This window comes from Mercurialis annua, linkage group LG3 (genome assembly GCF_937616625.2).
Source record: "Mercurialis annua linkage group LG3, ddMerAnnu1.2, whole genome shotgun sequence".
Taxonomy (NCBI): Eukaryota; Viridiplantae; Streptophyta; class Magnoliopsida; order Malpighiales; family Euphorbiaceae; genus Mercurialis; species Mercurialis annua.
In genome coordinates this window covers 53,397,016-53,412,529 of record NC_065572.1, presented here as the reverse complement: position 1 = coordinate 53,412,529, position 15,514 = coordinate 53,397,016, and the positions used below count along the sequence as shown (strand labels likewise).

Sequence of the window (15,514 nt, the reverse complement as noted above, 5' to 3'; positions counted from 1 at the left end):
CCTTCCTATCAGCAGCAGAGGACTGCGCAACAGACAGCGTCAGGATATGATCAGACAGCGAGTACCTTCACTGGCCAGAGAGGCCGTGGTTATGGAAATCGTGGAGGAAGAAATGGCGGAGGACGCGGTACTGGCCAGACTTCGCAGGCTGGCGGGAGTTAGGCCAGGGTCTTTGCACTGAATCCTCAGGAGGCTCAGGCTTCCAATGCTGTGGTTCAAGGTACCTTTCCTATCGCTTCTCAAGACGCGTTAATTTTATTTGATCCGGGCGCTACGCATTCATTTGTTTCGCCTAGCTTTGCTAGTAAGTTAGCACTGCAACCGGCGTATCCCTTGTCAGTAGCTACTCCAGTCGGAGAGAGTGTGGAAGTTAGTATCGTTTATCCGTCCTGTCCTGTGAAAGTTCAAGGACGAGATTTGTTGGTCGACTTGATTTTACTCGAGGTATTAGTTTTTGATGTCATATTAGGAATGGATTGGCTAGCTCAGCACTATGCCAATGTGGATTGTCGGAAAAAGACATTAACGTTTAATACACCTGGAATTGAAGCGGTATCAATTCAGGGTGATAAGATGGAATCTTGTACAAGTATCATTTCGGCTATTAAAGCTTGTCGTATGTTGAAGAAGGGATGTCAAGGATTCTTAGTGATAGTACGAGACGTGGAGAAGAAAAGTGCAAATTTAAGTGACGTGCCATTTGTATCAGAGTATCCAGACGTTTTTCCAGAGGAATTACCTGGATTACCCCCAGATCGCGAGATTGAGTTTTCTATCGAATTGGCTCCTGGCACGAAGCCAATACCAATACCTCCTTATCGAATGGCGCCAGCAGAGCTCAAAGAACTTAAGGATCAGCTAGAAGAGTTATTTGATCGTGGTTTTATCAGACCGAGTGTTTCCCCATGGGGTGCACAAGTGCTATTCGTGAAAAAGAAGGATGGATCGCTTCGACTATGTATCGATTATCGACAATTGAACAAGGTGATGATCAAAAACAAGTATCCGTTACCTAGAATCGACGATCTATTCGATCAGTTACAAGGAGCGAAGTATTTCTCTAAGATCGACTTGAGACCAGGCTATCATCAGCTGAAAATTCGTGCGATGATGTTCAAAAGACTGCTTTTCGAACTCGATACGGACATTACGAATTTCTCGTTATGTCATTTGGATTGACGAACGCGCCATCATCCTTCATGGATCTGATGAATAGGATATTCAAACCGTACTTGGATCAGTTCGTGATCGTGTTCATCGACGACATTTTGATTTATTCACGTACAGAACAAGAACACGCTTTGCATTTGCGGATAGTACTACAGACGCTAAGAGAGCATCAGCTTTACGCCAAATTCTCGAAATGTGAATTTTGGCTAACAGAAGTGGCTTTCTTGGGTCATGTGGTTTCACAAAGCGGCATTAAGGTTGACCCAAAGAAGATCGAAGCTGTGATAGAATGGAAACGACCTGAATCGGTTACAGAAGTTCGAAGTTTCCTTGGTTTAGCGGGATATTATAGACGATTTGTACAAGACTTTTCGAAGATCGATGTACCTTTGATGAAGTTAACTCAGAAGAACGTGAAATTCAACTGGACGGACCAGTGTGAACTCAGTTTTCTGAAACTGAAAGAGTGTCTGACGACGACACCAGTTTTAGCATTACCAGAAGGAACAGAAGGATTCACAGTCTACTGCGATGCGTCAAGAGTTGGACTAGGATGCGTCCTTATGCAACATGGTCGAGTAATTGCATACGCTTCGCGACAGCTTAAGAAGCATGAAACGAACTACCCGACGCATGATCTAGAACTAGCGGCGGTGATTTTCGCGCTAAAGATATGGAGACATTATTTATACGGCGCTACGTGCGAGATCTTTACAGATCATAAAAGCTTGAAGTATATTTTTGATCAGCGAGAACTAAACCTCAGACAGAGGAGATGGATGGAGTTATTAAAAGATTATGACTGCACGATACAATACCATCCAGGCAAGGCCAACGTAGTGGCGGATGCATTAAGCAGGATATCGGCAGGAAGTCTCGCGCACGTTACAACGACATGGCGGAGACCATTAATCAACAAGATTCACATGATGTTTAGCCAAGAGATTGAGTTCGAGATTTCATCTCTAGGAAACCTAATAGCTCAGCTAACGATACTATCGGCGTTGATAGATCAGATCAAAGAGTTGCAAGCGGACGACCCTCAATTAAAGCATTTAATTGAGGAAGTTCAACAAGAAAAGAGTCAAGATTTCAGTATCGTCAATGGAATACTGAAATATGGCAATCGAATGTGCGTTCCAGATGTGGAAGACTTAAGACAGAAGATCATGGAAGAGACCCATGGAACGATGTATAGCGTTCATCCAAGTTCCACGAAAATGTACCACGACATCAAATCAACGTATTGGTGGAGCGGAATGAAGAAGGACATCGCGGAGTTCGTGGCGAAGTGCCCGACTTGTCAGCAAGTCAAGTTGGAGCATCAACGACCTTACGGATTTCTTCAGCCGTTACCCATCCCAGAGTGGAAATGGGAGCAACACGATGGATTTCGTAGTTGGGTTACCCAAGACGCATAAAGGTTTTGGCTCCATTTGGGTAATCGTGGATCGTTTAACAAAGTCAGCGCACTTCATTCCCATCAAGACGACTTATTCCGCAGCAAAGTTAGCTCAAGAGTACATTGACAAGATCGTGAGCCTACACGGAGTCCCCGTGTCAATTGTTTCAGACAGAGGTTCCGTATTTACCTCTCATTTCTGGAAGATCTTACAAGACGCGTTAGGAACACGATTGAATTTCAGCACTGCGTTTCACCCTCAGACAGACGATCAGTCTGAGCGGACAATTCAAACGTTAGAAGATATGCTTCGACTATGCTTATTAGACTTCGGAGGTAGTTGGGATACGTACCTACCTCTAGTCGAATTCGCCTACAACAACAGCTATCATTCGAGCATCGAGATGGCTCCATACGAAGCGTTATACGGGCGTAAATGTCGATCCCCTATCTGTTGGGATGAAGTCGGTGAACGGAAGCTCACTGGAGCAGAAATCATCCAGATTACGTCAGAAAAAGTACCATTGATAAAGCAGCGTTTGAATACTGCTTCTAGTCGACAGAAGAGCTATGCGGACCCCAAGAGGAATGACATCGAATTTCAGATCGGAGATTACGTGTTTCTCAAAGTGTCACCGATGAAGGGAGTTATTCGTTTCGGAAAGAAGGGCAAGTTGGCTCCGAGATACGTCGGACCATATCAGATCACAGAACGTATAGGCTCAGTTGCCTACAAGTTAGAGTTGCCACCGGAGATGTCGCAAGTCCATCCTGTCTTCCATATTTCCATGCTACGGAAATATGTACCAGACCCTTCTCGAATAATCCAACCACAAGCGGTGGATGTCAGCGAGGAACTGACATACGAAGAGCAGCCAGTGCAGATTGTCGATACGCAGATACGACAATTGCGAACGAAGAGGATTCCGATGGTGAAAGTCCTATGGAGGAGTCAGTCCATAGAAGAGTGCACGTGGGAAACAGAAAAGGATATGAGGCAGAAATACCCATATCTTTTTACTCAAGGTACGTGGCTAAATTTTAAATTCGAGGACGAATTTATTTTAAGGGGGGGTGAATGTAATACCCCAAAATATTTTAAGATAATTACGTCGTGCCACGTGTCAAGATTTCCGATAAATTAAATTAAGGAGAATTTAATTTAATTATATCGGGAATTTAGAATAAATTTTAATAAGTTAATTAGCGGGATTTGAGGATTTAGCTTAGAAAATTAACATAAAATAAATTATAAATCCTGTAACGAAAGTTATTTCGCCAAAGTCCGCGAAATAATACATAGTATTAGTGGTAAAAGTTTCGAGTCGATCGGAGATCGTTTAAAATTTAGACGCGGATAGGTTTTGGACTAAATTGAAACTTTTAAAAAGTTTCAAAGACCAAAGTGAAAATTAACCAGAATATATATAATTCCTTCAGCTGAAGGAATCATCCAGAAACCATCACTTTCATTTCTTTCATTTCTCTCGCTCGCCGTTTCAATTACGGTTTCGTCGCGCGGTTTCCGTTTCTCGTCTGTTTTCGACGTTCTATAACTCAAAACGATCGTATTTCAGTGGCGTATTACGGTAAGCTTGACGTTTTATCGTTTAGACGGATATATTTTGAGTTAAATCGAGTTAAAGTTTTAGGCCACGGAACGATTATATCGTTTTAATCGATATTAGAATTTAATTATAGTGTTTTGGAGTTAGATTACGTGTTTAGGATGTGTTTGAGCGTTTTTGGATCGAAAGCACGTCGGAAAAATTGATTTTTCGGGTCGGGGTGTGCGGCGCGCCCGTGAGGCGGGCGTGCGCCCGCGCAGCGGGGCGATGCGCACGCATACGCGGGCGACGCGCCCGCATAGACGCGCCCGCATACTATGCGGGCGACGCGCCCGCATAGGCGGGCGACGCGCCCGCATAGGCGGGCGACGCGCCCGCATAGGCGGGCTACGCACCCGCAGCCTGCGTGAGTCGGCGACTCGCCCACACCGTAAACTCGCCAATCGACCTAGTTTTGAGAAAAATTCGTTATACACGCATATCGAGATTTGAAATCGATTAGTATTCGATTAATTATCGAATAGTGTGAGACATTAACCTAACAAGGTTAAACGGGAATTGATATAGAGATGATATTTAATCCGTAAACGAGTTAGATACCGTTTAACGGGATATACATGAGAAGCATGACGATTAATGAAAGTAAAACGTGTCGAGTCTTGAGTCTAGAGTCAATCTTAGAATAGGAATCTGATATGAATCAAATGTTTTAAAAAAAATTTAGATCCGGCGAGGCAAGAAGCAGCTGGACTAGTAGTTCGGGAAGCTCGACGTTTCTAAGCCCCGACGTATTTTTGGATAAGCGTTTTCTGTGAGTTTATACGATTTGCTTTTAAAGTATTTATTTAAGCAATTATTTTATATTGCTTTATATTTGAACTGCATGTTTTATATGCAAAACTTTTATATGAATTGCGCATACGCTTGATTTAAAACCAGTATTGATCCGATGGAACGTGCTACCTATTGAGCGGCAATAGGACTGTGTGATCACCAGTTTCGATACGATACAGCTATGAGCTGACTATGATTATGAAATTTGAGATTTGAGGTATGGTTCGATACGAGCGAGTACGCGGCTACGGTGTAGCCTGGAGTCCCAATATCTAGCGGGTTGGACCCACCAGTGAGTTGGACTCACAGTTTGATATTAATGATTGGGTTGTTTGATTGATAATTAGTATGTTTGAGGATTAAGGTTTCAGTCGGATCTCGTACTTGGCTGCATAAGATTGAATATCGTTTTATGTTTTATTTGAATACTTATTAGTAAATGTATGAACTCACTCAGTATATTCCCATATAATGACCCCTCACAGATTTCCTTTCCGGATAAAGACGCTTTGAAGCAACGGACTTCTATCCTACTTCCGGAAGTCTGTATTTTGAGTATGTAAAGAAACAGTACTTATCTCTTAGAGCTGCAGTAGATAAGTATTTTGCAAATCAGCTTGTAATGTATAGTTTTATGTAATTATAATTTTAATGTTTTAAAGTTTTAAATGTTTTACGCTAGCTGCGTTTTGATATTTGAGATTGCCAAAGGATGTGTATGTCTGGCATGTATGATTCTGCATGACACGTGTTTATGTATGTCATGCATGACGTATATGATTCGCGAAAAATTATTTTATGTTTTTAGGCTTGCTACGGGTTTCGGAGCAACCACTCCCATTCCCTAGCGCCGGTCTCGGCCCATGAGATTGGGTCGTGACACTGTCATGGATGCAATTACATTTCAATATTTAATCATTCTTGCAGTTTATAAGAAATTAGAAATGCGTCTCATGGATGTTGTAACAACATACTTGTATGGATCGCTAGATAGCGATATTTATATCAAGATCCCTGAAGGATTTAAAATGCATGAATCATTAAATAGAAAAACCAAAAAAATATATTCAATCAAATTATAAAGATTTTTGTATGGGTTAAAACAATCATGGCACATGTGGTACAATCGTTTAAGCGATTATTTGATAAATAAAGGCTATGTGAATAACCTTATTTGCCCATGTGTCTTTATCAAGAGAACAACATCCGGATTTATGATTATAGCTGTCTATGTTGATGATTTAAATATTATTGGAACAGACAATGAGATTAATGAAACAAATATGTACTTAAAGGAAAAATTTGAGATGAAAGATCTTGGAAAAACCAAATATTGTCTTGGTTTACAAATTAAGCATATGCACAATGGCGTATTAGTGCATCAGTCAAATTATATAAGATCTTAAAACTTTTTGGTACGGATAAAGCAAATCCTTTAAGTACTCATATGGTTGTTCGCTCACTAAATGTTGAAACTGATCAATTTCGTCCTTGTGTAGAAAATGAAGCTATTCTTAGTCATGAAGTACCATACCTCAGTGCAATCGGAGCACTTATGTATCTTGCTAATTGCACTTGTCCTGACATATCCTTTTCGGTAAATTTATTAGCAAGACAGTTCAGCTCCTACAAAGAGACACTGGAACAGAATCAAATATATATTTTATTATCTTCGTGGAAGCATTGATCTTAGTTTATTTTGTTCTAATGATTCAAAATTTGAATTGATTGGTTATGCAGATGCAGGTTATTTGTCTAATCATCATAAGATTAGGTCTCAAACTGGATATGTATTTACAAGTGGAAGTAATGCAATTTCTCGGCGATCACAAAAACAAACAATTGTAGCCACTTCCTCAAATCATGCTGAACTTATTGCATTATATGAAGCAAGTAGGGAATGTGTATGACATGGATTAATAACACAACACATTCAACATTTTTGTGGTCTTATGAAGATAATGTTGCATGTATAGCACAAATCAAGGACGGGTACGTTAAGAGTGATAGAACCAAACATATACCTTCAAGATTCTTTTCATACACTCAAAAAATCATAAAAAAATCAAGAAATTGACATCCAGTATGTTCAATCAAATGACAATTCATATAATCTCTTCACCAAGACACTTCCAACAACAATATTTAGAAAACATGTTCAACAATATTTAGAAATGCGTGAAGGATTATCTATGTTACAATGATGGGGAGAAATTACATACTGCACTCTTTTTCCCTAACTAAAGTTTTTATCCCATTAGGTTTTTCTTTAGTAAGTTAGGTTTTTAATGAGGCAATACGACATGGCGTAATTTAAATAAGAGCAAATTACTTAGAGGCTCTTGAGGTATATCATAATTAATAGTTTGGTACCCCTTGTTTCAAAAGTCTACTTAATGGTCCCTCAGTTTTAATTCCGTTAATTGAGAGATCCTTTTGTTAATTTGAGGGACCAAATCGTTTAACGGATTGAAAATCGGGTACTAAATCGTTTAAAAGTGAGGGACCAAATCATTTAATAAAATTAAAAGTGAGGGACCAAATCGTTTAATAAAATTAAAAGTGAGGGACCAAATCGTTCACAAAACTAAAGGTGGGGTATCAAATCGTTTGAAAATAAGTGTTGAAATTATCGGAGGGACCTAATAGTTAACAGAATTAAAACCGAGGGACCATTAAGTAGACTTTTGAAACAAGGGGTACCAAACTGTTAATTATGGTATACCTCAGGGACCTTAGCGTAATTTACTCTTTTAAATATACATTTTATCATCTAAGAGGGAGTGTTATGAATAATGTGGAATATTTTGTATGACAAAATTTACCTATCTGTAATAAATAGTGTGTGATGATAATATTTACCTATCTAATTTAGGTAAAAAAATTCACCCCTCCGTATTTGATATGATGTAAATGCATTAATTACATGGTGGATGAAATTGCCTATAAATAGATTTTCATCCATGTAAATTTCACAAGTGAAAATATTCATCAAAGAGGTAAAAATCCTCTCAAATATTTTGAAAATATTCATCAAAGAGGTAAAAATCCTCTCAAATATTTACTCACTTGTTGTGTTATTAAGTGTTCACTAATTATCACTCCATCCGTCCATTTTTAGTTGTCGATTTAGGTAAATATTTTTGTCCATCAATAGTTGTTACTTTAGAATTTCTATGTGATTTTTACAATAGTATTTCAAATTTGACCTTCTTATTAAATCACTTCATTAAATGGTAGTTCAATTTTCAGAGCTAAATTATGCAACAGTGGATTAATAACTCTATTTTCAAAACTGAATTAATCAATAGTGGAGTTTATAAATAGGTTATATTATTATAATTTAAGACAAAAAAGCACTTTTTTAATCTTAACAATCTAGCTTAAAGCGACAACTAAAAACGGAAGGAGTAGTTATTTTAGCCCATAAATATTATCTATATTATCATTAAATTATAACATTTTGAGTATTTATTTATTTGTCGGTTTAAAGATTGTTTAGTTGACAAGTTACTAAAATAATACATCTAATATTTAAAATATTAATGGTAAGTTTAATTCAAATAAATGTTATAAAAATTGCACAAAATTAATTTGATTATGTTTAGAAAGTGTTAAATATTTGGTTGTTTTTATCTTTTTTTGATGAAAATATATTTGGTTGTTTGTTGTGCCTAGAGAAGAGTAATAAAATGGGATGGTGATTTGTATGAGAAAAGGATGGTTCATCCTATCCTTAACCCCACACATGGAAAATTACTCCTAATCAGAAATCCAACATTCTAATGTGGTTTCTGTTTCCAAGCTCAAAAATTCAACTTCCACTATTAAATCCACTTCAACTAAACCCTCCCTCTCCCGCCACCGCCACCGCCACCGCCACCGCATCCCAACCCTAACAAACTCACATGCCCATCTTCCCCTCCACACCACCGCCACCGCCACCGCCAAATCCCGATTCCACCGCCACATTATATGCGAAATTGCCTCGTCCAATTCCTGACCTCCTCCTCCTCCCCCTCAATGTTCTCCTCCCCTTTCATTCTAACATTCTCCCTCCTCCTCTCCCTCCCAATCCTCTTCCTCCTAGCTCCCCGCCTCCTCCCTCCCCGCCCTCCGCCTTCCATCTCCCCTTCCGATGAGCAAGATGACCTCTCCCTCTTCCGCCGCGCCATCTCCCTCTCTAACCCTACCTCTTTCTCCCACCTCTCCTCCCCTTCCCCCAAATTGAAAATCGCCTTCCTGTTCCTCACCAACACCGATCTCTACTTCTCACCGCTCTGGACCCAATTCTTCAACTCCGGTCAACAGCATCTCTACAATATCTACATCCACGCTGACCCATCTGTTAACATCACCCGCCCTAACGCCCGTGATTCTGTTTTTAATGACCGTCATTTTATCACCCACGCTAAACGCACCTACCGTGCTTCCCCCACTCTGATCTCCGCCACTCGCCGCCTCTTCGCCACCGCCATCCTCGACGATCCGGCTAATGCCTACTTTGCTGTTTTGTCTCAGTACTGTATCCCTCTACATTCTTTTAGTTATGTTTATAACTCTCTTATTTCGTCCAATTCGTTCGATCTGGCATCTTCCGAGTCAACTCAGTACGGGGTTCGAGTACGGTTTAAGAGTTTTATCGAGATTATCTCGAAAGAACCGCGGCTTTGGAAGCGGTACATTGCGCGGGGGAGGTATTCGATGATGCCTGAGGTTTCGTTTGAGAAATTTCGAGTTGGGTCTCAGTTTTTTGTGTTGACTCGCCGTCATGCTTTGATGGTGATTAAAGATCAGAGTTTGTGGAAGAAATTCAAGCAGCCTTGTTATAAGGCTGATGAATGTTACCCAGAAGAGCATTATTTTCCTACTTTGTTATCAATGGCGGATCCCAAAGGATGCACTCATTACACGTTGACTAGGGTTAATTGGACTGGCACTACCAATGGTCATCCCTACACTTACGGGCCTAGCGAGATAATGCCCGAGTTGATTCGTGAGCTAAGAAAATCGAATCATTCGAGTTCTTACTTGTTTGCCAGGAAATTCTCTCCTGATTGTTTGAAACCCTTGCTGAAACTTGCTGACAAAGTCATTTTCCGGGATTGAAAAGAAGTCGTATTTCCCGGTAAGTTTCTCAATCCTATTAATTGAATTGATTCAGTTATTTGTTTGTGAGTTTGATGTGAGAAATTAATGGTAGATATTCATTAGTGGTGATGGGGTAGTTCGATCTATATTCTGGAGTATTTGTTGTTGTTGTTGTTGATGCTTTTTGCTGTGAGCTAATTTGTGTTTATCTTCTATGGGTAGATATATATTTTACTCGATCTGAAATCTTCTGTAGTTAGCTCTGGCTTGGTCTTGTTGTTATTGTCATTTACTATGTTGCACGGAAATGGAAATGCTGAAACGGAAAACAGGCACTGATATTTTTTATGAGGATAAACCATGAATGTAAAATCCCGAAGTATTTACGGAAATGGAAATGAAATGTGGAAGCGTTAGGATATTCCAATTCTTTTACAAATGACTAATTAAGCATTAGGCTATTTTTGTTTTGATGGATAGCTAGAGAAAGGAAATAGAAAGGAAATGAGATTCAACATATATCTTTTTTCATGTTAAACAAAGTAAAAGAATTTGGATGAATAATACAAAATGGAGTCATAAGAAAATACAATTTCCCAAGATCTCCCTTGTTTTACTTTGCTTCCCCCCCTATGTTAAAAAACGAAGCGAACAAACCTTTGTTTAACTATGTTTCTATTGTTCATGTGTCCCTTGGTTGTGTGTTAGTGCTTCTGACTGGATTTTGTGTTTAAACTTTAGATTTGTTACGGTTCCTTGTGATTTTGACCATTGTTAATGTTAGGCATTTATTCAATGAACCTTGTCTCCTTGTGTTTGTATTGTTCAAGCACTGTATACTGTTGCATGATACTATTATTTCTCCATTTGATAAGGAGCATTCGTTCATATGTAACCACCAACCAATAGAGAACTAGTGAATTATAATTATTTGACGAGAAGCTTTCTTTAGTCTGGAACATGGTTGAGTTGAGTTTCTTTGGTTCCACAGCACGCTTAGGTGGTCAGTGCGGTCTGATTATAGCTTAAGTGATAAGAAGGGTGTGTTATGCTGAAAACAGCATTAAGGCTTAAGCCTTTTAAATAATTAGTTGTTTTGCATTTTAATTATCTTCTAGATGTGAATCTAAATCCTCATATAAGGTGTCAAAATTAGTTTACCGTGGGAACTCCAAAATGTCCTCTTTTAAGCTGGCTCATCTCATTTTACAGGCGAATAAAGATTTTCCGAAGATGGATAGTAGGAAATGTAAGATTCTTGGAGTCAAGCTCATTGGGGATGAAGTTTGAAGAGGCAAAAGTGCCCAGAAACCGTTAACCCAAAATGTTCCAACACTAAAACGGTTTCTTTGTAGCTAAGAAGAAAGGGATATATGCAGAAAGGAAGAAATGAAAGGGTGCATTTTGATGGTGTAAATGAGCAGCTTTGTTGTGTGTTGTGTATATAAAGTGAATGAGATATATGAATGTGGGAGTTGTATTCTGTATTTCATAGGGCAAGCGAATCGATACTGCAAAACAAATGTGAGAACACATCTCTTCTTTTCTCTTTCAAAATTTTGTTATTCTTTTAAAAACTTCCATTCACATTTTTACTGTATTTTGATCCGACTGCTCTTTTTCCATTCAGCCTTACCCTACTCCAACTAACAAACTGTTATTATTAATAATACTAACGTTTGCACAGCCTGTTATACAAAATGTCAGAATGAGAAGAAAAACTGATTAGCTGTGGCCGACAATTGATGAATCATAGCTTGTATAATTAAGTTCAGAATAGACGGATATTTGACAACCACCAAACTTTGATGTATATTTTAAACAAGCTTTTTATGTATAAAAAGATGATGAAATGCATCTAACATTTTGAATAAACCTCAAAGATTTCCTTCTTTCTGACACCGTTATATAAATTGGTTGCTACAGATGAGCTATAGCTTTTAAAAGATTGAATATATTAATTTGAACAAAGGATCAATTCACCCCCTCAACTTGACACGAAATATCAATGAGTCATTCTCGTCACTTTTGGTACAAACAGACCAAAAAGTTGCGTTTTCGTATCGAATCAGCCCCTCTATCATTCTTGCCCACTCTCAACACGCATTTGAAACACACTCTCCCGATTAAAAGTTTAGAATAGTCCTTATTATTTTAAAAATTACAAATTGATGGATCTGCTCCGGCGCCGTGGAGCATACCATCTGGATCTGCTCCGGCGATGAGTCTGCTCTTCCACGATAGAGGAGCAGACCCGAAGTGATAACGGGAAAAAAACATTTGACTGAAAAAAAATTCCGGCGGAAAAAGAGAGAGATGAATTAGAATTAATTGTGTTTTATTAGAGGAAATTAGGATATAATTAAGAGTTTTAATTAACTAAAATATATTTTGATGAATTTAAGTAAAATATAATTAATTAGAGTTAAATGTGTTTTATTAGTTTAATTAAGGTATAATTGTAGTTTTAATTAATTAGAATATGATTCATTATGATTCATTAAATTAATATAATAAATTTAAGAAACTCACTCTTTCAGGCGCTTTTTTGATAGGAAAAAGGGTCATTTATGCCCCTATGGTTCGACTCAAGGATCAAATGACCCCTTAACGTCTAGAAAGGTTCAAATATGCCCCTAACGTCTTAAAAAGTGAACATTCAGGCCCTCCGATGTTGACAACCAAACCCCAACGTCTCATTTATAAGTTAAAATAGGGGCCTGATTGTTCACTTTGTAAGACGTTAGGGGCATATTTGAACCTTTTCGGACGTTAAGGGCTCATTTGATCTTGTAGACAAACCATAAGGGTATAAATGACCCTTTTCCCTTTTGGATACGAAAACACAACTTTTGGGTCTGTTTGTACCAAAAGCGACGATAATGACTCATTTGATATTTCGTGCTAAGTTGAGGGGGTGAATTGATCCTTTGGTCGGTTGGAACTTGATGTGGGCTACATGCGCAATCGTGTCGATGAGCATTAGGGTCCACCTTAACCTCTTTCCGCCTGTAATGATGATAATAATGGTGAAGAGGAAAAACTGAGCGAAACCGAAAGCGATGAGAATTGAAGATTGAATGATGCATTTCATTCATCTACATGCATTTTTCATTTTCAATTAAAATATTTGTATTTTGTACTTGCCAAAAATGCCTTGTATTTGAACATGTGGTGGAATACATGAGTTGTTAGTTTGTCTTTATTTCCTTTGCCATGTATTAGTGCTCTATTTCAATTAATGATTATTTGGTTTTGTATCTCATTTTCTTCAATTTCCCAAATAATGCATTATCTCAATACTTGTTGTTTTGACCATTTACCTTGCTATTTTTTTGTTATGCCCTTATTGTTTTTGCTTTTGACAAAGAGGAAGAAGTCTTTGCTTTTGATTTTTAACTTCTTTCAAAATTGCAAAATTTTCCAAAATGCCTAATTTTTTAAAATGGTTACTGCTTTATGCCTTTACTATTTTTTATATATTTAGTGCATAATGTGAAGGGGAGCCAAAGTTCGTTTGAACTCCCACAAATTGAGCCATTTATTTAAAAGGCCAATTCACCAAAAAGTACCAAACCTTTACGGGTTGTGTCAAATTTAGCCAAACCTTTTAAAACCACCCTATTTGGCCAAACCTTTGGTTTTCCGTTCCAAATTCGGCCATCTGCGAACCAAACCGTAATTGCCTTCCGCGTGGCAGCCCTGTCAGCAATGAATCACCAAAACTACACCGTATTGATGATGACATGGCCCAATTTTAATTTACTAACCGAACTCGGTTTAAACCACAAGCAACCTGACCAAATCATCCATACAACTCCCTAAACGATGCGTTTTGATTCTCTCCTTCAAAACCCAAGTATCGACATTTTAAATATCACTGAAGCTTTCAAATCCCTAATTTTTACTGCTAAGAAAAAAACCCTAACTTTTCTATCTCATACCCATTGCAGCAGATCCCTCCGTTCTCTTGACGAAATGTCTTCGATTTCTGAAACATCGCGTGTTATGGAAAATGCGACGGAAGAGTTACTCAATTTGCCTCCTACCAAAGTTCGTGGTAACTGTAAGCACGGAAGACTGTATCTTTACACATCGTGGACGCAAAAGAACCCTGGAAGGAGGTTTTGGAGATGCTCCAAGTATAAAGTAAGTGAAATGCAAGATTTTTTTTTATAATTTAATTAGGTTTCTGCGAGTTTAGGGATAATTTGGGGTTTCTCCAAATTAGTGCAAATTTAGGGATATTGTGGATGTGTTACGTTGTTTTGGTAGTAATTAGTGTATAATTTGGCTGTATTATGTTTTCTTGCAAACTTGTAAGCGATTAGTGTGTTTTGTAGTTGAGCTAGGTTGAAGTTTTTGATATGCTGAGCAATTAGTAAGTGTATATAGTAGGAATTGTTGTGTATTTTAGGGAATTAGTGTGTGTGTGTATATACTAGGAATTGGTGTGTATTTTGAATAATGGTTTTACTGGTGTAGACAGATGATTGTGGTGCGTTCCAATGGTATGATGGAGAGCCTTCGGCAGAATTGTTCTTGAAGATTGGCTATTTACTGGAACAGATCAAATTGCTGAATGGGCAAGTGCGAAACCAGGAGATTCTGATTGCAGAGAAAGATGAACAACTTGCTAGGATTAGGGAAGCACAACAGAGAGCGGCAATAACGTTTGAGAAGCTCATTGATGATCGAGATAGGCTCATTGAAGAGAATCGGAAGTTGAAGTCTGATGATGAAGATTCGCAGAGTTGCGGCAGGTTTTGCAATATAATGCTACTATTCATTTTTTTTATGTCCTTTATGTATTTGCAGTTTAATCAGCAAGTAATGTTGTGTAGGTGATGACATTGGAGCTCGAAGAAGGTTGTAGGCTGTTTGTAGGAAGTATGTAGGTTTATGTAGGAAGTATGTAGGAAGTATGTAGGAAAGTATTTAACTCTTTTTGGTGCTAGCAACGTAAAATATTGTGCTTTAGAATATGATATGTAATATTTTGTGAATTGACTTTGGGTCAATCTTGTGCTTTAGAAGATGATATGTAATATTTTGTGAATTGACTTTTGGTCAATCTTGTGCTACTGTTGTGTAATATGTACTAATGAAGTGAATGGTGCATTTCTCTCTATTTTGACATTTTCGGTTTTGTATTCACTTTGGAGACAAGGTTTGATTGCCATCATGTGTATCAATGATAATGAGCTGCATGGCTTAAATAGAGTATTTGTTATCACATTATTACAAGGCAATTGTATGGTACTGTTAAATGAAATAAAAACATAATAAATGAAATAAAAACATAATAAAGCTACTACATTAAGAAATAGATGATGAGGCAATTGTAAACATATATATATAATTGATGGGTGCAAACCAAAAGTAGCTTGTTCATACAAGCATTACCTAAACAAAATGAAGCTTGTTTCTATATAATTACAAGCATTTA

General features: G+C 38.1%; 2 protein-coding genes across 2 annotated transcripts; both read left to right on the top strand.

The window, feature by feature from the left end:
- Window positions 1-8,691: 8,691 nt before the first annotated feature.
- On the top strand, window positions 8,692-11,665 carry LOC126674036 (glycosyltransferase BC10-like). Its single transcript, XM_050368402.2, has 2 exons — window positions 8,692-10,102; window positions 11,278-11,665. Exon 1 carries the CDS (start codon window positions 8,950-8,952, stop codon window positions 10,081-10,083), a length of 1,134 nt encoding a protein of 377 aa, XP_050224359.1. The 5' UTR covers window positions 8,692-8,949; the 3' UTR covers window positions 10,084-10,102; window positions 11,278-11,665.
- A 1,906-nt stretch (window positions 11,666-13,571) lies between these two features.
- Window positions 13,572-15,179, top strand: LOC126671004 (uncharacterized). Its single transcript, XM_050364693.2, has 2 exons — window positions 13,572-14,214; window positions 14,551-15,179. Exons 1-2 carry the CDS (start codon window positions 13,894-13,896, stop codon window positions 14,911-14,913), a joined length of 684 nt encoding a protein of 227 aa, XP_050220650.1. The 5' UTR covers window positions 13,572-13,893; the 3' UTR covers window positions 14,914-15,179.
- Window positions 15,180-15,514: the final 335 nt, after the last annotated feature.

Coding starts and splice junctions, on each gene's coding strand:
- LOC126674036 (XM_050368402.2), top strand. CDS start 8,950: ATGCGAAATTGCCTCGTCCAATTCCTGACCTCCTCCTCCTCCCCCTCA.
- LOC126671004 (XM_050364693.2), top strand. CDS start 13,894: ATGCGTTTTGATTCTCTCCTTCAAAACCCAAGTATCGACATTTTAAAT. Junction 14,215..14,550: donor GGAGATGCTCCAAGTATAAA/GTAAGTGAAATG, acceptor TTACTGGTGTAG/ACAGATGATTGTGGTGCGTT.